The sequence below is a fragment of the Rhinolophus sinicus genome, linkage group LG02 (genome assembly GCF_036562045.2).
Source record: "Rhinolophus sinicus isolate RSC01 linkage group LG02, ASM3656204v1, whole genome shotgun sequence".
NCBI classification, from domain to species: domain Eukaryota; kingdom Metazoa; phylum Chordata; class Mammalia; order Chiroptera; family Rhinolophidae; genus Rhinolophus; species Rhinolophus sinicus.
Genome location: NC_133752.1, coordinates 90,492,318 through 90,514,324, shown reverse-complemented (window position 1 = coordinate 90,514,324; position 22,007 = coordinate 90,492,318). Strand labels below are relative to the sequence as shown.

The 22,007-nt window shown below is 37.1% G+C and overlaps 1 protein-coding gene across 1 annotated transcript in view; it reads left to right on the top strand.

Annotated features, from left to right (window-relative positions):
* The window catches only part of CUBN (cubilin), a 238,602-nt gene that overhangs the window by 129,727 nt on the left and 86,868 nt on the right, over positions 1-22,007 (top strand). The window contains exons 34-41 of the mRNA XM_074324816.1: positions 1,472-1,582; positions 2,895-3,023; positions 4,030-4,162; positions 10,614-10,819; positions 11,753-11,937; positions 14,121-14,313; positions 16,931-17,128; positions 21,650-21,796. Of these exons, the coding sequence (XP_074180917.1) occupies positions 1,472-1,582; positions 2,895-3,023; positions 4,030-4,162; positions 10,614-10,819; positions 11,753-11,937; positions 14,121-14,313; positions 16,931-17,128; positions 21,650-21,796 (1,302 nt within the window). The remainder of the gene's footprint in view (positions 1-1,471; positions 1,583-2,894; positions 3,024-4,029; positions 4,163-10,613; positions 10,820-11,752; positions 11,938-14,120; positions 14,314-16,930; positions 17,129-21,649; positions 21,797-22,007) is intronic.

Below are 22,007 nucleotides of genomic sequence, written 5' to 3'. Positions count from 1 at the left end.
AAATAATTGATAAATAAATCGTTTTTGACATGTGTGCCTTGAGTGTGGTTGATGCACAAGACTGTTGCTAAAGGAATAAAGAATAAGAACCACAAACTGAAAAATTAATGACTCGTAGTTTGGGAATGCAGTGTCATGAGCTTACTGATCTTTAATCAAAGCAGAAGCTAATTATAAAACCCAGTCTCTCCTGGAATGCATGTATTAACAGTAAAAAATCCCAGCATAGGCCTGGAAGAAACACTTAATCAGTGCTTGCAAGATTTAGTTTTTGGAATCCTAAAATCTTATTTTCTGACCTGGTAACAATCTGGTGGTGAGAATTACTTTCCACCTTCTACACACCAAGAAAATGAGGGGACCCTTACGGACTCAAGCAAAGTGACCACAGAGTGTCATCTGAGGCCCTTATGGATCTTGTTTCAGATGAGCCCTGCCCTTCCTTGAAGTTTTCAGGAAAAATTCATGATTTCAGACATAGTGTGGGAAAGGCATTAAGTTCTTGACTTCACTCTGTAATTAATGACCTGTGTGACAATAGGCAAATCGCTTAAGCTAATGAAGCCCCATTAGCTAATCTGAAAAATGAAGTTTGGCTTTGATATTCTCTAACACTTCTCCTAGGGATGCTAAAAGTTAACAGATACATATTTTTACTGGCACGCATATGACTTGGAGGTTGGTGATGTAATCCTTAGCCAGTTGCAACCTGGGAGCAGGGAGCCCCAGAGAAAGTTGCCAGCCTGCAGGAGCCTGAACCTTAGGTAAAGAGGCCCCCTGCCTTGAGCCCAGCAGTTCTGCACCTAAGGATAATTTCTAATGAGTTGTAAAGCATTTAGGTGAAAGATCTCACTGGTTCAAAGAGAGCAACAAGAAAAGATCCTCTTCTGAAGACTAGGGCCCCTGGAAGAACAACAAAAGAAAACTATACCCAGGCACTTGGTGTTCTGCTAGCAATTCAAAGCTTTCTTTATAAATGACTCTGAACCTTCAGGGCCCTGGCTCTGGCCTTGAAGTAAAACTGGCAGTGCTAGGATATATGTGCCCGAGAGAAAAGAGAATCTTATTTACAATCACACAGAAAGAATCAGGATTTAAGAGAGTTGATCTATAGAGAAAAATACTTGGGAGAAGAACACAGCAACGGCTGATATAAAAATGTGTAAAGACCATATATTCCAACAAGCCATTCCCCGCAGGCCAAGGAGTGAACCTACCCCGGAGTCCCCTTCTTTACTTGCATTTCCAATTCTATAGGCATATTCAAAAACATCAATTCTGTCACTCGTCAGAGGAAACCTTTCAGCAGAGTAGTGGTCCCTTTCTATCTTCATCCACTCAACCCCTGTACAAATCTGCCAAATCATTTCTTCCACCATGAACCCGCAGGTGAAATTGTCAGAGGTAGAATTTCTCTTCCTGTGTTTATTTGCCAGTACTTTATTAAATAGCCTTCTCTTTTTCCTTACAGTCAATCATATTACCCTCTCCTTTACCCACTTTGGACTTGAAAGCAGCATGATGTGTACCCGAGACTTCTTAGAAATTTTGGATGGTGGTTATGACGACGCGCCCCTCCGAGGTACTGCGGTGTTGACTCATGCACATCTGTGGCCTGGGCTGTGTTTTATTTATAGTCTAACATATGTGTATGCTGTCATTCAAGGTTAGAATGTTTCCAATAAAAACAACGAGCAGCATAAGCCAAATAAAGATAATTAGGGGGTAAGAAAGCAGGATTTAATGTGGGGATTCAAGAATCTCAGTTTGTTGATACACAAGGATGTGAACAGTTGCTTTGTTTGTTTGTTTGTTTGTTTGTTTGTTTCCATTGAAAAGTTGCCACCACTTTAGATAGTAGTGAAATGCAGTCCACCCCAGGGTTCAATAATATTCTGTGAGAAATTTCTTGTTAATAGTTGTCCACAGTTCTGATATTCACATTGGGCATTTCCCCTCCCTGGTTTTGTCCTCAGTGGAAACAAGCAAACAAACAAAGTCATAAGTAAATAAATAATCTGGAATTCGGTTTGTAAGATATCTCAGTGAAACCAAACATCGCCACTGTCTGGTTTCTGAAATGTCCGCAAGCAAAATAATCTCAGGTGATTTCAACTTCCTCCGTGAGTCCCTCATCGCGTTTGAGGGGCTCTGCCTGAACTAGAAGGCGGGCTCCCTCTAGAGGAGGGACTTTGTTTTACTCGTTGCTTTATTCCTGGTGCCCAGCACAGAGCCTGAGACAATAGGGGACAATGCTTTGTGATTTTTACCTGTAAGCGTTTGATTGAAGATGAGGGTATATTAATTATTTAACAAACACTTACGTAGAACTCTCCTGTACTGAGTACTATTCTAAGCACTCAGTAAATAGTAATTCAACCTTCATACCTTTATGATGTAGGTTTCATGATTACCGATATTCTCGTTTCTCAAGTGGGGAAACTGAGGCACAGAGAACTTAAGTAACTTACCCAGGTCCCGTAGCTAGTAAATGGCAGAGCTAGGAGTTGCATCTAGGTATTTGGGTTCTAGCAGCCATGCTTCCCTCTGCCACGGTACTTTGCTTTTAAGTATTAGTATGTTTATTTGTGCAGGTTCCTACCGTGCTAGAGATGTTAGCATTAGTTACATTTGGAGCCAGGTCACCTACATTTTTCTTGTCTCCTCATGTTCTTTATCATGTTTATAAATGATTTCCCCCATGCTTGTATTTATAGTTCACTTTCAATTCTCTGGCATTGTCTCCAACACCGACCTTTATTCAAATGCTTCTCCTAATCGTGATGTCTTCTGTTCGCTTGGGTCTCTTGTGTTCAGGTGATACCTGAGTGCTAGAAATAGTGGCCTATGCTGTATCATCGTCCATTCTCCTTGTCATTCTTTTCATTCTTTAGGCCGCTATTGTGGCGCCACCATGCCCCACCCCATCACTTCCTTCAGCAATGCTCTGACACTGAGGTTCATCTCTGATTCTAGTGTGAGTTTTGATGGTTTCCATGCTACATATGCCGCGTCATCCTCAGGTAAGACACGTTAGCAAATGGTGCTACCCGATTCAGAGGAATGTGGTCAAAATCCTTGGTTTGTCATTTGGGGCTCTTACCTTTAGAGCCAGAAGCTAATTTCCTGAGATCACGCCTGTGACTAACTATACACTCTTCCAAATTAGGTTAACATACTTGTAGATTCTAGCAGTAATGAACTGTGTACATCTTATCTATTTGTCCACCCATGGACACTTAGGGTGTTCCCATACCTTGGCTATTGTGACTAAAGCTGCTCACAGGGAAATCTGGAAGTGGGGAGAACTGGTTGGAATGATCTTGGCTGACTTGCTTGTCAGTGTGTTGGTGTTCTCCTCCATGACATGTTCATTAACGCAGCCCCTGATGGACAATGTCTGATGACATCTCTCATGGATGAACAACTGCTATTCTCCAGTCTCCCTGGCCTCGCATTTGGGCTCAGGCAGGATCTGGTATTGTCACTGATGGCTGGATGGATGTGGCGTGGGCGTAAAAGGGGCAAGTGGAGCCACGTAGTACTGGGACTCTTAGCCAGGAAAGTGCTGTTTGTCATCTGGCAGCTTCCTTTTTATTCGTGTTGAAAAGCCTTACAACACATAGAAGATTTGCGTGTGTGTTTCTGTGTTCCGCTGAGAGGCAAGTGCTGGAATACTGCCTTCTATTGTAGGCCAGGGCTGAAACTCATCCTGGTCAGAAATACCAAGTGGGTTGTAGGATTAAAACCAGTCTTTTATTACCTGAAGTTATAGTTCACAGGGAGAAAAGGCTTTGAGCAAAGAAACCACAGAGCTTTCTTCTGATCTGCCATACCCTGTAGATTTTATTCTTCAGTTTTCAGAATCTTTTCCTTATTTTACATGGCATGGATGTTTTTTTTCTTCTTTTTAATGAGAAATGGAAACAGGCTGTCCTGTGATATTGCCGACAGGTTCTCTAGTGCTGTTTCTCCTTTATCTCGTTGGACCCTGGCTCTGGCACTCACTTTGTGTCTCTTTCCTTCCAGCTTGTGGTGGAAGCTTCCACATGACTGAAGGCGTCTTCAACAGCCCTGGCTACCCGGAAGTTTATCCTTCTAACGTGGAATGTGTCTGGAACATTGTCAGTTCCCCTGGCAACCGGCTCCAGCTGTCTTTTATGTAAATCCTTTTTTATGGTGTATTGTTTCAGTGAATCTGCAGGAAGGAAGCACTGTTACTAATAGGATGGATAACTAATAGCATATGTGTCCAAGCAACTGTTAGAGAATACGGTGGGAACTTTAGGAAGTCTGTTTCCAAATTTCCTCTGGTTTAGTCATAGTTTGGGTTATAAATAGCATTAAAATTCTCTTGAGAATAGTTCCAGAGTCCTGCCTGATATTACAGAAGTACATGCCTGAGCATTAATTTGTGTTCATTTTCAGAGAACAGGAATTCTATCTTTTTTTAAAACACGCAAACAAAAAGAAACATTTAGATCCTTCCAGAAAATACTAGCATTCTTTCTTCCAGCAGAAATCCCATCTCAATTATGGCTTCTTGCCTATATACGTTATCTCCTCCTCACCCCCACTCCACCCTTTCCTTCTACTCTTACAGAAGAATGATTTGGTAATTTTTTTTGGAACTTAGTGGTTGAGTTGTTAAATAACTCTCATCTTCCTCATTGAACTATAAGACTTTTTGAATATGATCTATGGGTGTGGAATTAATCATAGGATCCCACCACGTTCTGAGTGGCCTTTGATTAACTTAAACAACAATAATGCATTTTCTGGAAGTAAGTGGTGAAAAGCACATGGTAAGTGAAATGAGACTTTTAAATCATCAGTAGAGAGGTACCTGTGATACATCACACACTGGGAATAGATGCTTAACAAATATTGAATGATAAGATTTTGGTATTTAAATTGACACTTTGAATGGAAAGTTATTTATTATACTATATTATATACAGTTGGGCTTTGGTTGGGATTACTAATTCTGCTTTTGAAGAGAATCCAGTAAGTTACTTACTGCTGAGAGAGGAGGATTGTTTTGAGGACACTTGGTCTGTTTATTAAAAAAAAAAAAAAGTCTTGCTCCTTCTCCTTGACTTGTCTTCGGTGCATTAGGAACGGATTAAAAAAGAGAGAACAGCCCTATTTGTGGACCCACATTCAAACATCTCAAGTTGCTTTCTTTCAGTCCATCAATCAGAAAGTGCCTCTTCAGGGTACAAGTGGCATTGTTGTAAAACAAAGACACCCTCTGAGTGCCTGAAAGGCACTGCAAGTTTAAGTTGCTACATCAGAAAGTGGTTTTTATTTTTGTCTGTACTAAAAGCACAAAATTCTGTATGGGAAGAAATATACACACCTATATATGTAATTATATATGTAATATATATGTAATATACAGTAACTATGTAATTTTTACCTGATCTATATGTCCTTTATTCAACATATATTTATCAAGCCCCTACTATGTGCTAGGCACATAGTCAGACTCATGTTACTCCCATGCTAGATGCTTATACATAATAATGAATAACACATGCTCATTATCCTCATGGTAAAGTCCCAAGTCCTTCACATGGCTCAGCAGGCCTGCTGATGGCCAAATAAAAGGGCTCCTTTTCTGGCCTTTTTCCTTTGGATCTCTGCCACATTCACACTGCTGACCAATCTGACCTTCAGTGGTGGCCAGGCATTGGGTCAGGCACTGGGGATGTTTAAGACTCTTAAGGTCTCATTTCTTGATGGGTTACTAATAAATTAATGTCAAGAAGCTATTCATTTACAACCTAAAGAGATACATTTCATCTAGAGCAGATAATCATATACACATAGGGCCACTGTTGAGATTACAGATGTTAAGTTTAAAATGTATAGCACAAAGCTGATGCATGCCAGATGTTCAATGAAATGTTAAATTCTCTCACTTTACCATTTCTAAAGTATCTTGTATGGCAGTTTGCAGCTAAATTCAATTGGACAACACTGAGCTCGCCTTCTAGAAGGTGGGAGAGAAACAAAAAAAAATGAGTTCCACCCATTTTACTGTTTAAGGGACACTAAAATCCTAATTTTTGCATAGACAAATCGTAGTGACTCAGCTTTTTCCTTTCTCACCCATAAGAAATTAATTTTGATTATTTTATGTTACTTGCTTGTGTTTTATTTTTAAATAAATTTTATAGAATGCAAGATGTTTCTCTTTATGCAGGTGAAAACGAGAAGGGCTTTATGCAAGGCCTGCAAGTTCTTTCTGCCCTGATCTAAACTACATCCAGATGGATGCCTGTAGACATTCCTCTGGGGTGTGTGAGAAGCATATTAGAGGCATATGGAATACATCAAGTTCTAAAACATGGGGTTTGGATTGTGGGCACTGTGGTGAAATTGAGTAGGGAGAAAAACTGGAGAAATTATGGTTGAATCTGCAACAAAAAGGAGGGGGGGAGAAATAAAAACTAAAAAAGAGTTTTTTTGTGAAGGAATTAGCAAAAAAATATGTTTTATGCTTGCAGAGTGCTTTTAGAAAGGGATTGATCTTGGTTCAAGGATCAAAACGAGATAATGAGAAGCAGTGATTGTACTCTTTTTGTTCCACGTCATACTTTTTATGCACAAATCTCAGCCAAAGTGTTTGGAAATGGGAGATTTGTTTCCAAAATGTAATGACCTGAAACAAAGACTTCCAGGAACCATAAGTTTTTTAAAAAGTTGGATTTGATTCTGGTAGCTATCATCCTCCCATCATTTCTAATCAAATGTCTTTTCTGGCATTTAGCACTGGATCATACCATTCTGGTACTAAAACGGAAAAAAACCAGCACTTAGTAACCTTCTGGACCAAACTGTGGACCAAACGTTAATATGCGTACTGGCCACCTGAGATCTTGCAAAAATCCACAGTCTAATTCAGTTGGTTGATGGAGCCTGCTTCTTCATTTCACACAGGCTCACAGGCTATGCTGTGTAGCACACTCTGAGTAGAAGGGTTTTAGAGGCGATTTCATGTAAATCACCCGCTGAGGAAAATGACTTCCCTTTCTCCTTTTTTTCTGAGAAGCAGAAGAAAACAATTTTAGCATATTTCACGGTGTTGATACTTTTATGGGCAATAAAACTGAGCCTGAATTTAAATGCAAAACTTGGCAATCATCCTAAAGATGGATGCAGAACAATTCCTTTAACAAAATGATTGTAGGTATACATTTCTTTTTATTATCAAAAATCAAATCGTCAAGAAAGACGAAAGACAAATGTATTGTTCATTTAGCCTGATGTGTGTATTTCCTGATTTCTTCTGCTACTCAGTTATCAGTCTACAAATAGCTTGCTGCTAGAACTCCAGAACATAGATCCAGAATATCTGTACGGTAGTAACCCACCTTGATAGGATTGTGGTAGCCACTTACTCACTGTTTGTCTGGCTAGACACCTATGGTTGCGAGTGTCTGGCCTGAGAAGCTGGTGGTAGAGCAGAGCTGACCAATCAGTTTGCCCCAGGGCTCTGGGCAGCAGTGAAGGCTCCGAGGTGTGCCCGATACACTGGCCTGTCGTGGGGCTGGAGGTGGCCACAGCCCCCAGGCAGTTGTCTCCACCGTAAGCATCTTCATCCATTAGCCAACATAGAGCACTACACTTAGCGTCATGTGAAATCTCGCAATCCAGCATAATATTGAACATTGGCTGAAAAACACACACAGTTGAGAAGAACATTTTCTATTCTCAAGACATTATTTTCCCCCTTCCCAACAGTTCCTTTCTATAGTCTTACTCGGTCGTTCTTTCTTCTTTTTATCTTGTCCTTCTCTCTCTCAACAAAGACTCCCTCCCATTACTCCTGAAAAAACAGTAGCTTGCATTCATGTCTTTACCTTTTTTTAACCACCCAATTACATTTTTCTTTAAAAATTAATTTTAAATAAATAAAATGACCTAAGACAGTAAAAGTACTCCATCCATTTCCCTTTATGTTCTTGTCACAGAGGTAACCCATATTTTGAATTTTGTGTGTGTCACTTCCACAAATGTTTTTATAATTTTAGTATATGTACATACACATATGTATAGCATATATACAAACACATATATGTATTTATATATGGATGGATATATATATATACATATATATGTGTGTGTATATATATATATATATATATATATCCATGCACACTATATAGTATTGCTTTCTGTTTTACATTTTACATAAATGGAGTCATCCTTTATTTTACTGGAATTACATTGAATTTACAGATTAATTTTGGGAGAATATTTACTGACTCTTCATATTCTTAAACTTGGAATATCTCCATTTATTTCAATCTTCTTTTAAGTCCTTCACTGAAACTTCATATTTTTTCCATAAAAGTCTTAGAGATATTTTGCTATATTTATTCCTAGGCATCTTATTTTTTGTTGCTATTGGAAATATCATCCATTTAAAAACTACAGATGCAACCTGCCCACCTTACCCAAAATAACCCTACCTTCCTTCCTTTATTTTTTCCACTTATTGCTTATCACTGCCTCATCATATACCTATTGTCTGTTATCTATCTCTCCTTCTATAATACAGGCCCCCCTACGGGACAAGCATCATCTGTTTTCTTCGTTGTCTAACCCTGGTCCCCATGACAGTGTGTGGCGGTACAGGAAAGTGTCAAATATTTGTTGAATGAATGATGACTTAGTTACAGTTGCTAAATTTTTGTTTGCTGGTATAAGGAAACCCAATTAATTATTGTATGTTATCTTACCCAATAACCATTCCATTATTTAGAATGATAGAATTTTTTGTCTCTCTTGTTTACTGCTGTATCTTCAGTGCCTAGAAGTGGGGGGCTTGACATAATAAGGTGCTCAGTAAATATCTAAAACCGAATGTGCTCTTTTGAATTACAATTTATAGCTCTTCTTTTCCAATCCTTTCAACCTTTCCCCCCTTTTCCTTCTCTTATTGCCCTGGAAAGCCCTTCAGTAGAATGTGGAACAAAGTAATAAGATCAGGCTTCCTTGTGCTGTTAATGATTTAAAGAAAGTGTTCTAAAATTTTTACATCTATTTGCTATAGGTTTGGGTAGGCATTTCTCATCCATTTAAGAAAATTTCCTTTTATTCCTAATTTTCTAAGTGTTTTTATGATGAATGGATGTCGAGTTTTATCAAACGCTTTTCTGCTCTTTCCACTGATTCCACCTTAACATATGTTTGCATCTATTTTTCTCTCTTAATCTGTGTGTGTGTGTGTGTGTATGTTGAATTGCTCTGATAGATGCTCTAATCTTAAACCATTGTGAGTTAAATTTGGTTGAGATTTACGTTTTACAAACTGATGGATTCATTTTGCTAACATCTCATGTAACATTTTTCATTTATATTGTTAAGTGAGATTGACCTAAGCTTTTTCTTGTTTTGACCTTCTTTGACTCATTTTACTCTCAGGGTTGTACTAACCTCATTAAATAAGTTGGAGTCTGTCCCCTCTTTTGTATTCTTTGTTACACTTTGCATAAGATCGGGGTTGAAGTATTGATTTATTGAAGCTGTGGATTAGGCTGTATTGGCTCCATATTTGTAACTTTTTCTCTGGACTTTCTTTTCTATGTCATTCATCTGTCTATCCTTACACCAATACCATACTATCTCAAGAATATCCAAGTTTTTTAAGCATCAAAACCAAATTTTAAAAGCATTCATTTAGCACCTGTGTCACAGACACTTTATATATGTTACCAATGACCATTATGTGACATAGATATTATTTCCCACCCTCCATTCCCCCATGTCATCATAATTGCAAAATATAAAACAAGAAGAATAGGATATGCTTGAACAGTAGCATATTTTTTTCTACCTTTCCAGAAATTAAATGCACGTGCCTTTGATTGGCATTTAAGTTCTGCCAAAATTAGGCCAACATACTGCCCCAGCTATGTCTTCGAATCTTTTCTTAAAAGTACTCAAAGTTCCAACTAAACTAGACCTCTCACAGATTTCTAAATATACCCCACATTTTTCTGCATATATGCTTTTACTGCCATGCATTCTCTGTCTTCCATTTCTGCACCTAAATTCAGCTGATATTTATATTACCATCTCAAAAAAAAATCTTTCCATCAAGCTATTACTGAGCCCCATAATCAAATGTGACACCTCTGCCTGTCAATTCTTGCACAACTTTGTAGCTCTGATGGCACTTAGGATATTCTGCTTCATAATATTTTTTGTCTGTATTCTTGACCAATTTCTCCCCCTAGAAACAAAACTCCTTGAAGGCAGTGTATTAATTATCTTTGTATCTCTTGACTAGGTATTTAGTGAAATAAATTGTTTTTGTTTATTTACTGTTTTCTGTTTATCTCTCTCTCTCTCTTTTATTAGTTTTAGGTATACAAAACAATGTAATAGTTAGACATTTACACCCCTCACAAAGTGATAACCCCCTCACCCAGTGAAAGAAATTTCTTCAGTTAGTTGAAAATATTGTGATTAAAGGTAAAAAACATCAAACAAAGTGAACAGGTTAACCCAACAAGTGATGTGGTTCAGGGTAATCCCAAAATTTATTCAATTTGTACCCCCCTAAAATTTTCTTTTTCCTTTCTGTTCCAAATCAGAACTTTCCAATTGGAGGAGTCTCAGGACTGTAGCAGAGATTTTGTAGAGATCCGGGAAGGAAACGCTACTGGTCACTTGGTGGGACGATACTGTGGAAATGTCCTCCCCCTCAATTATTCATCCATTGTTGGGCATATCCTGTGGATTAGATTTGTCTCAGATGGCTCCAGCAGTGGCACAGGCTTCCAGGCCACCTTTACTAACAGTAAGTTGGTTCTATTTCACTGATGACTTCCAGAATGAGTCCTACAAACTAGAAAGGATAACACTCCTTTCAGGAATGCACTAAGAACAATCCCGAATTCTACACTATTCTCCTATATTTATTGTCTTTGTGGAATTACTTCATTATATAATATATTAGAAAAAGTAAATTATATATGAGTGGCTCATTAAGAGCCAGCGAGAACCCTCAAGGATTCTAATATTTTTCTTAAGCTTTAGTTCTACCTAATTGTTAAGCGTTTTTTTGTGATATTGTGTTAAGGAGTCAGCCTCAAAGGTATTATAGTTCAGGTTTGGTATATTTGTAGAAATGTCTTTCATTTGATTACATAAACTCTATATTGTTCAAATTTAAAACCTTTAGTATTACTTTGGGATTGGTTTAAGTGCTCAGATGCCGTTAGAAGAACTACAGGGTATTCTTCTAATGACATAAAATGTTAACTATTTTTATTTTCTACCTCACCTTTTTCATAATTAGCTGCTGTATATGTGGTTCCCAAATGTTAGTTTCTCTTTTTCAGTTTTTAAAAGCATGTTTTACTCTTTTGTAAGACAAAGTAAAACAGGTAAACCCAAATTGAAGAATGGGGCTGGAAACACCACCCCTTCCCATGGCTGCCAGTCCCCTGGGGACTGGGAACCAACCCTTTTTCAAATGGAAGTTTTCCTCTCTTTTCACATCATGCAACCTTTTAAGGAGATGGAGTTCCATTCACAAAATCACCCTCTCCATGAATTAACAGATAGCACAGAGACCAAAAGGGAAGTAGTATTTCTTTCAGTGTTCAGAAAAGAAATCATAGTCAATTAGAGGTCCATCCTTTTCAACACCCCTTGCCTTTTGTTTCTTTCATTTGATTAGAGAGCTGTTCTAAGTAGTTCTGATTTACTGCTCTGTTTTTCCTCCTAGTATTTGGCAATGATAATATTGTGGGAACTCATGGGAAAGTTGCCTCTCCCTTATGGCCTGGAAATTACCCCCACAACTCTGATTACCACTGGATAGTGAATGTGAATGCCTCTCAAGTTGTCCATGGTAGAATACTGGAGCTAGACATTGAATCAGCAGAAGACTGCTATTATGACAAATTAAGGGTGAGTTCCCAAGTGCAATCGATGTTTATAACTTTTGGTGAATTGCTATTGGCAAAAATAAATCCAAGTTAATGTCTGTTCAAGCATAGCAAATCATATGGGATGGTCTGCTTTAAATCATGATTACCCTCTAGATTACTTATAATCTTGAATCACAAAGGTAATTCTGGTATTCTGTTTATTTGTACTGAAGATTTTTTGTTTGTTTGTTTGTTTTTTAGCATTATTATAATTTGCCCCTTGGGCTTTATCTAGGCATATATGTATATCTTAATTATTTATCCTATCTTATATCCCATTATGAGGCTTATTCTTATTTTAGGATATTAAAATTCAAAGGATCCTTTTAAAATAAATAAAAATAGAAAATTTGTGGTGATCGTTGCCACCCAGACATTGATCACTATATCCTTTCCAGAAACACAATCAGATTCTTTGTCTTCTCAGTTTTACTGATATATATTTGACAAATAAATATGGTATATATTGAAGATGTACAACTTGATGTTTTGATATACATATACACTGTGAAATAATCGCCATAATCAAGCTAATTAACATATCCATCATCTCACATGGTTATTATTATTATTAGTGTGTGTGTGCGTGTGTGTGTGTGTGTTTGGTGTGGTGAGAATACTTAAGATCTACCTTCTTAGTAAATTTAAAGTATATAATACAGTATTGTTAGCAAAAATCATATTGCGGTACACGAGATCTCCAGAATTACTCATCTTGCACAACTGAAACTTTGTACCCTTTGATCGTGATCTCCCTCTTTCCCTCTCTCCTCATCCTCTGGCGAACACCATTCTACTCTCTGCTTCTGTACGTCTGACTATTTTGCAATCAGATTCTTGAAGGCCATGATTTCATCTCATTCACCTTGTGTTCACATTGCCTCGCCTAGAACTCAGTACTTGATAGGTGCTCAGCATGCGTGAAATAGTTATTACATAATTTGAAAAAGAACTTACATAGTAGCTTTGGTAGAGAAATTTATAATAATAATTATAATGAATTTGCTCCAAATTATTTAGAAGATGGAGGGAAGAATGGGAAATGTGGTTGTGTAGTATCCATCTACATGTGCAGAAAAAAAACTGTGCTCTATGCTATGTGTTTGGGAACTATCATGAAATATATTTCTAAATAGGTAATTTAATATTTTAAACCAATCGAAAAAGACTGAGTGCTTTGAAGGTGTTGCAAGCTATGATTCTTTTTTTAAATTATTATTATTAGTTTTAGATGTAGAAAACAATGTAATAGACATTTACACCTCTCACAAAGTGATAACCCCCGCCCCCAATCTGCTACCCCTTTGATATTGTATATAGCTGTTACTGTTCCATTGGCTGTATTCCCTATGCTGTACTCCACATCCCGTGACCATACACACACACACACACACACACACACACACACACAACATTGTACCATCAGCATGTTTTATGCATACAGATACTTAATTTAATTCAATGAATATTTGAGGATTTATTCAATGAATATTGAGGATTTATTCAATGAATATTGAGGATTTATATATATGTATTTATACTTGACAATATTTATAATTACAGTTGACATTCAGTATTATTCAGTTTCAATTGTACAGCTCAGTGGTCAGGCATCTACCCCGTCCATGAAGTGGTCTCCCTAATAAGCCAAGTGCCCATCTGACCCCCTACAAAATCTTTACAACATTATTGATTATGTCAAACTATGATACTTTTGTTGTCATTAACTCTGCTTCTTCTGTGGAGATACAGTCTCCTTTAGGATAACTTTCTCTCAAACCTTTCCCTGTTCTTGTTTTTTCCCTTTCTTCCTAATTCCTCCCTTTGAAACCCCAAAGTACATTCAATATGTTCTGTGTGTGCAAGTATCCTGGTTCCCACTTTTCTACCCCCAAATTTTATTATAAATCATAGTGTATTTATTAATGTAATTCTACAGCAAAGATATAAATAATTTTAAACACATTAAATTATTGCAATCATATTATATATTTAATGACAATTTTTATTTTACACTGATATATAAGGTTTACTCATTTAGTGTTCTTTTCCATTATGATAACATTATAATAGCATACCGCATCCTTTTAGTTTTTCTTAACAAAGAAAAAATAGAGATAATTGCCTAAATTCATTGCTCTGTTATCTGTTTTTTACATGCAGATTTATGATGGGCTTGGAATTCATTCCCGTCTGATTGGAACTTACTGTGGCACCCAGACTGAATCTTTTAGCTCCACTAGAAATTCTTTGACATTTCGGTTTTCTTCTGACTATTCAGTCTCAGGGAAAGGATTCCTTCTGGAGTGGTTTGCAATGAATGCCTCTGTTGGACCTTTACCTACCATTGCTCCAGGTGTGTTTGATAAAAAATGAAATTATTTTTAGGGGATGATACGTGTAGGTCAATATTTCAAAGGGTCCTACCATAATAGGGACCAAATACACAAATGAGTAAGAAGTACAGACCCAAAACCTTCCTCCATATATTCAGGTGTTCTTTTAATTTCATAAATATATAAAAACTATATGTTTGTTTCATTAAAAATGCTACATCCCCATTATATTTTTCATATTAATATCCATAAGGTATTCTACTTACAATTTCTAGAGATCACCTTAGAGATCTCTAAAAATTTGATTTGCAAATGCACACACACACACACACACACACACACACACACACGGATCCACTAATAGAAGTAACTATTTCCCCCTCTATATTTCATTTTAAATTTGCCTTTAGAAATGCTCTACTTTCTCCTTAGCTGGTTGTAAATCTTCATGTTTCAAGGTAAATTTGGGCTAAATTTTAAGCTTTTTTAAAAAATTATTTTTAAGACATCCTTAGTTCTCTCAATAAGCAGTGTTTTGGGGAGACTGTGCTTTTTCCTTGAAATTTTGTTTAAGCAACTTTGAATAGCTTTTATGGATTTGAGGACTGACATAGAAGAACTTCCGCAGATATTTCTTGGAGGATAGTTTTTGTTCTTGAGATATTTGATTGGGACACATTATCATAAGATCTCATTGAAGAATATTCAAACTGTGAACTTGTTCTGGGAGAAAACAGACCCTAAAAGATTAGAGTCTATTTGCTTTTAACTTGTTGGTAATTTGTATCAGCAGAGATCACTGATGTAGGGATAAGTCATGCTTATTTTTATTTAATGCCCCTTAGTATTCTGTTCTGAGATGTTATTTTCACCTCCCCTATAAAGTACTTTCATAACATTGAGTATGAATCTCTTCCTTAAAATATTAATCTATTTATCTAAGAGCAAAGAGCCATTAGCAAGATTATCAAATATAATTTAGAGCGCTCCATTTAAGTCTGTGTAGCTCTTGTAAATAAACTAAAATTAAGCTTTTCTTATGTCCACAAATCTCAAAATAGAGAAGGAATCACTCATGCAAAACATTATATCAGCAAATATGATTTAATATTCAAAAAAATAGCAAGTCCTCTTCTCATTCATGTACTGTATAACTATATGATTTAAATGAATGAGTAAATATAATATCATAAATCTCATTTTTCTTAGCCAAGAACAAGGAAAAGATAAAGTAAGAGGGTGAGAGAATTTTACGATTTACCTGTTATCTAGAGAGTATAAAGGATTATATCACAGTGACATAACATTCTGAAAGTTTCATTAAAATGAAAGAAAAGCTTAATATTTTCAAATGTGTTAATATATTGAACATTGTGCCATCAGCATGTCTTATGCATACAGATACTTAATTTAATTCAATTAATATTTATTGAGGATTTATTATAGATAGACTGAGGTAAGTGTGCACTGACTAAGAAAAGAAACCAAAATATACCCTCTACTCTCTGGGAACTTAAAAGTAACTTTAGAAAACAGTTTAGCCATTCCTCAAAAATTGAACCACGGTGTTACCATATGACCTGGCAGTTCCACTTCTAGTTATATCCCTAAAGAGAATTGAAAATGTACGTCCACAAAAAAATTTATACATGGATGTTTATAGAAGCATTATTCCTAATAGTGTAAAAGGGGAAAACACACTAAATGTGACACAGCTGGTGAATGGAAGAACTAACTGTGGTATAATCACGTAGTGGAATACTATTCAGCCTTAAAATAGAGGAAGTACTGATGCAGGCTAGAATACCAATGATCCCTAAAACATTATGCTAAGTGAATGAAGCCAGTCACAAAAGGCCACGCGTAATGTATGATTATATTTATAGGAAATGTCCTGAATAGGCAAATCCATAGTGATAGAAAGTAGATTATTGATTTGCATGGACTAGTGGAGTGCAAAATAGAGAATCAGTGGTAATGGGTATGGAGTTTCATTTTGGAGTGGTGGAAATGTTCTAAAATCAGATAGCAGTGGTGGTGGCAGAACTTTGTGAATATACTGAAAACCACTGAAGTATACACTTTAAAAGGGTAAATTTTATAGTGTGTGAATAACAGCTCAATAAAGCTGTTATTTAAAAAAAAACGAATAAAAATAATGAAAGACCATTGTTATTATAAGCTCATAAGCTTTTTTGAATATTTAAGTTTACCAAATTGAACATTATTTCAAAATTGCCTCGACATAAATTATGGGATGAATAGCTATACAAAAAAGGTAAAGATTAAAGTACGTAAGAAACATAAACAGAGTTCTATGTAGGTAATAATAATAATAATAATAATAATAATAATGTCTTCTACATGGACTTACTTCATCTTAGCAAACAGTAGGCACTCATTAATGAATGGGTTGTGTGGCAAAATTATGGTGAAAAAAGTAGAATACAATGTGTTTTTCTTCACAAAAATTATGTTCATCACAGCTGTCTGAATCAGTGGGTTCAAAATATGTATAGATTCCTACGAGAAAATTGTTTATTGGTGGTTTCGCTTCGTCACAGGACTGACAGTTTCAAGTGAGTCTAGTTTCTTTGCGTCAGAGGTATGTCAGAGGTGTTGCTTTGCATTGTGCAGGTGCGTGCGGTGGGTTCCTGAGGACGGGAGAGGCGCCACTCTTCCTTTTCTCTCCCGGCTGGCCCGACAGCTATGGTAACAGGGCCGACTGTATGTGGCTTATCCAGGCTCCTGAGTCCACCGTGGAACTCAACATCCTCTCCATGGACATCGAAGCTCACAGGACATGCAATTATGATAAACTTGTGATACGAGACGGTGAGAAACATTTGAAAACAAACAAAATAAGTTTCGACCCTGGCCCATATTTAGTGACATTCCATTATAACCATGCTTGTTGACTGCCTTCATCCATATTGCATGGAATTTCACAGTTATCCCGGTCAACGCAAGCATCAAATACTGGGATTGGCTACCATTTCTGAAGAACGTGAGGAAACTACGAAATTGCCTGTAGCAAAATCACCCACATACTATGTCAGGGACAGCATTTAATTCCTAGGAGGAAACACTACTGTTGACGGAAGTAGGAAATAATAATAGTCTTGAGTTTCCACATGGTGCTACTTTCTTATTGAAAGGCTTTGGAAATAAATCTTGGTGTTTTATACCGATGACTTTAAGATCCAAGGGTAGAAAGTATGTATAATTGCAACACATTCACTTCCCCTTGTCTACTGAATCTCTGGGTAGATGGGAAGAATGAAGGGCTAATATTTTTTTCGTATTTTCCTCTATACATAGGTGTGGTATTGCTATGCATTGAGTGACTGACATGAATAATGCTAGCAGTCAACACATACAAAATTGTGCTTCACAATTTGCATGGGCCCGAGAAGAATAGGGAGGCCGTGTCCTCCGACTAGAGTTTCTCCCAATGTGGTCCCCAGGCCAGCCACATCCATGTCGCCTGGGAATGTGTTACCATAGAAATGCTAATTATCAGCCCCAGCCCAGAGCTCTTAAACTAGAAATTCTCAGGATGGGTCCCAGATCGGTGACTTAAAAAGGCCTCCAGGCAGGGCCAAGATTAGGGCAAGATTGGGCAAGAGTAAGAACCTGTCTTCATTTAAAATATTAGTATTTTGTTCATTTGACATTTAATTCAATTTTTAAAATATTGCTCTAAGATGTTATTTATCTTGATTTCTGTGGTCTTGAGCACTCCTCAGATTTTTTGCCCCTGATGTGAGGTGCTTTACTTGCCTTTCTAGTCCCGGCCTCCAGGTGACACTGATGGTCTCTAACGTTTGAGAACCAGTCCTGTCCATCACAAATATTACAACCTCAAATGCCTGCCTAGACAACAGGTGACATAACTAGGGAAGCGTCAAACTGGAGAACACAATTAAAGGGACAGCTGTTAGGAATGCGGGTTCAGTACTACAGGCATTATTTTTCAAGAGATGTGAGAAATAAAGAATTTTCTATACATTTCCCAATTGTTAAAATTTGACAATTAATGAAAAGCATTTCAGAGCCATTTTGGGGACCAAACAAACATGTGTTTGCTTTCGGCCCACAGGTTGCTATTGTGCAAGCTCTTGGTTCCCTTACCCCCTCAACCCTAGACCCACACAAAATACAGTGAGAAAAATCAAATTGCAGAGTTGCTTTATTTTCTGTGGGTGGAGTCTGGACCCTAAGGAAGACTCAAATCAATCATACAGACATGCTGAGATGGTAAACCATAACTTCCTCTCCTTTTCCTATCAACAATCGGCTATCAGCATATTGCCCAGAGGAACTATCATCTTTCCTCACATCAGGGCATTTCTGTGGATATTAAAATTTTTACGTTTATCAAGCAATAAAATGCATGTGTCCTCGCACACATATTCTAAGCATTCAGAACCCAGTAGAAACTTTAAAAATATCGTCAGTAGGTAACTGCATCCATAAGTAAATCACCGTTATTTTTTTAAAAATCACTTTTATTGAGTTGCTTTTTGTTCCACCAATAACTTTTCTTAGAAGCCGCAAACCGAGTAGCCTGTCCTTCTCTTCTTCTGTGTGACCTCGTACAAGTTACTAAATGGCTCCAAGTCTGTTTTATTGTCTGTGAAAGAGAGACAAAAATCTACCTCCTGGGGTTGTTGTGGGGATCAGAGAAGTGAATGAATGCAAAATTCTCTATTTGGTAGACAGAGAATTTGGAATAGTTTAGATTTCAATTGACTTTGGTAGAGATAATTCTAAGAGGTGTTATCATATGCTCTTCATAGAATGAAGGTGTTCTTGCTGAGAAATAGACTACTTGAGAGAGCTCAGCAAATTAAAGTATATGCCAAAGCAATGGCAAAATTTCAAATTGGTTGTATGACCTATCCATATAGATTCCTTTTTATTCACTAATGATGTGAGTAGATGCCCAATAGGTTCATTCTTTCCTAATTTGCTTATTTACTCATTCAAGAAATAGTTATTGAGTGTCTACTCTGTATTAGTTGTTGGGTATTGTTTTCATTTGCACAGTGGTAATATATTTTTAGAATTAAATTTTAAAGTCTCACTTCAATTATTTGTTCATTGTCCACCTTTTTTTTTTTTTTTGCTTCGGAGTAGCAGGGTCACATGAAATTCTGAAACAAATACCTGGAGCCAATGGGCCAGTAGCAATGATACATGGCCAGTCATCACACCCTCGTGGCTCTGGGGTGGCTGTGGACATTCCTGGGCCACCCCACAAAAGGCCCTGTGGCTTTCTTGGGAGAGCCGAATCACTCTCCCACCTGTTTCTTAATTTTGCAGCTTTGTCATTTTGCAAAATTGAGTCTTCTCTAGACCACGCACTAACAAATTTTGTATACCAAAGAGTTCCACAAACTGAGGTTCTATAAACTACATTGGGCCTAAAAAAAAAAAAAAAGGTTAAGAAAGAAAGGGAGGATAGGAGGAAGGAGAAAGAAAAAGAAAAGAGAAAAAGAATATATAAAAAAATCAATAATCCTTTTATTCCTAGACCTGACGTTACTATCTTAATGAAATAATTTAATAACGTAGTTTGGAGATAATTGTCCAAGATTTCAAATCCTTGTTGATTTATATGCTCTATGATCTTAGGCAAATTAAATATCCCCTCTAAGACTGTTTTCTGTCTACAAAATGGGGATAATAGTAATACCTGACTAATGGTGTTATTGCGAAGATAGAAACAGGTATTACATGTAAAGCACCCCAACTGGTAATAGTAATTGCTCAATAAATGTCAGCTACTACTAATCTTGGGCCTCCAACTTCCACATCTCTAAAATGAGGATATTGAACTAGTGAGAGAAACATCAAATTACCTTCTAATCCCAGTCCTTTACTGCTCTTTGATTTGTCCTCTTTAAAGACTGGTTTCATTCCTGCTGTACTCCATATGTTGAGGTTGTGGAAAGTTCTAGAAATACTATAATATTTATTTTGGTTACTGGGAAAGGAGAAAACTATCTTGTGGTTATTGGGTTATCTACCAAATCGGTTAGTTAATTGATAAGTAATTATTTAAAGATAAGCATTGTTTCATTAGTCTGGGTGAAGTTTAGAAAAGAAACCAAAATCAGTCAACCCTCCCCAGTCTCACAGGGAGATAAAATATACATATATGAACCAAATAACAACACCTAATAACTTCAACATCTGGAGAGACAGATGAATAGAGAATAAGTAAACAAAAACAATTTGGGGGGAAGTGTGTAGCAAAATAGCATATCGAAGATAAATGCAAAAGGAGTTAGAGATAAAATTTTGAATTATAAAAAATTGAATTAAAAAAATACAAAAGTTTCCAGAGGCCAGAAACCCTCCAAAGAAAGCCTTTTCAAGCATTTGTTGTATTTGTAGCTATGCTATTACATGTGTAATTACAGGAAATAATTTTGTTTTCTAAAGTAGTTAATAATGAATGAGTTTTAGGTGGTAATCAATATAAAAAAGGATTCAGTTTGCTGGTTGTGTGAAAAGGGAAATTTCCTCATATCTCATATTCTTTTTTTTTTTTCCTTAGCTTGAAATTCATTACTTCTCCACCTTATGGAAAAAACAATGTGTTTTTCCAGCCAGGGAATCCAATCTGTTATAATCTCCTTTGATCTCTTCTAGCTTTGACTGGCATAGTTGCTTTGACTGAAACTTATGTCCAAGAGGAACTAAAGGGAAAAGGGCTGTGAGGTGACCCCGCCCTCCTTTGTGTCTCTGGGAGAGCATACTTGCTAAATCTATTTTTCTCATTTTCCACACATGGACATCAATGTGTCCTTTTAACAGCAAAACAAGCAAACAACAACAAACGAACGAAGGGTAAAAACAAGAAAAACACCTTTGGAGCCAAAGGCACACACCTTGGCAAATGACCTTATAACATTAGTTTAGGATCTGAGGCTGAAGAACCAACCTTTGTTCTCTGTTAGATACTCGACCTTCAGCAATGAGAATAATTTAGTTCGGTGTCTAATGCACACATCAGCACTGGTCACACACAACCCCAGGTGCTCTGATTCTGAGTTTTAGTGCCAGGAGCAACTGTGGGCCAGTTTTTAGAAAGACAGTGGGAACTGTCAAAGAAGTCTTTATCTGAAAGGCTAAAGAAAAAGGCAGGCAGCACCGTTACAAACTAGAACCAGAATGATATATCCCCTAGAGTGTCCTTGTCTGTGAGAATTCCCATTGTGTCTTAGGGATGGTGATGTTCTGAGAAAAATGTGTGAGCCGCTTTGGCTGGGTTGCAAATGGTTGGTGGTGGCAGACATTCTGAAGACATATTTTCACACTGATGTTTCCATTCTTTGGTCCTAGGAGACAATAACATGGCCCAGCAGCTAGCAGTTCTCTGTGGCAGAGAGATCCCTGGACCCATCCGATCTACTGGAGAGTACATGTTCATCCATTTCACCTCGGACTTCAGCATAACCAGAGCGGGCTTTAACGCGTCGTTTCACAAGAGTAATGTGTTCTATGAGTTTGTTTTAATTCATTTAGTCTCATCTAATTTCATCTCACCTAGCTCTTACTCTCTCCCTAATATTCTCTGCTCATTTTCTCTTGCCAGGACACAGGTTTATTATAAGTTAGAACACATGGGTGTCTGCCCAGCCTCGGGGTGGCTATCTTGAGGTCAGGTACTGAGTCCTGATCCAAAAAACACTGTGGCCAA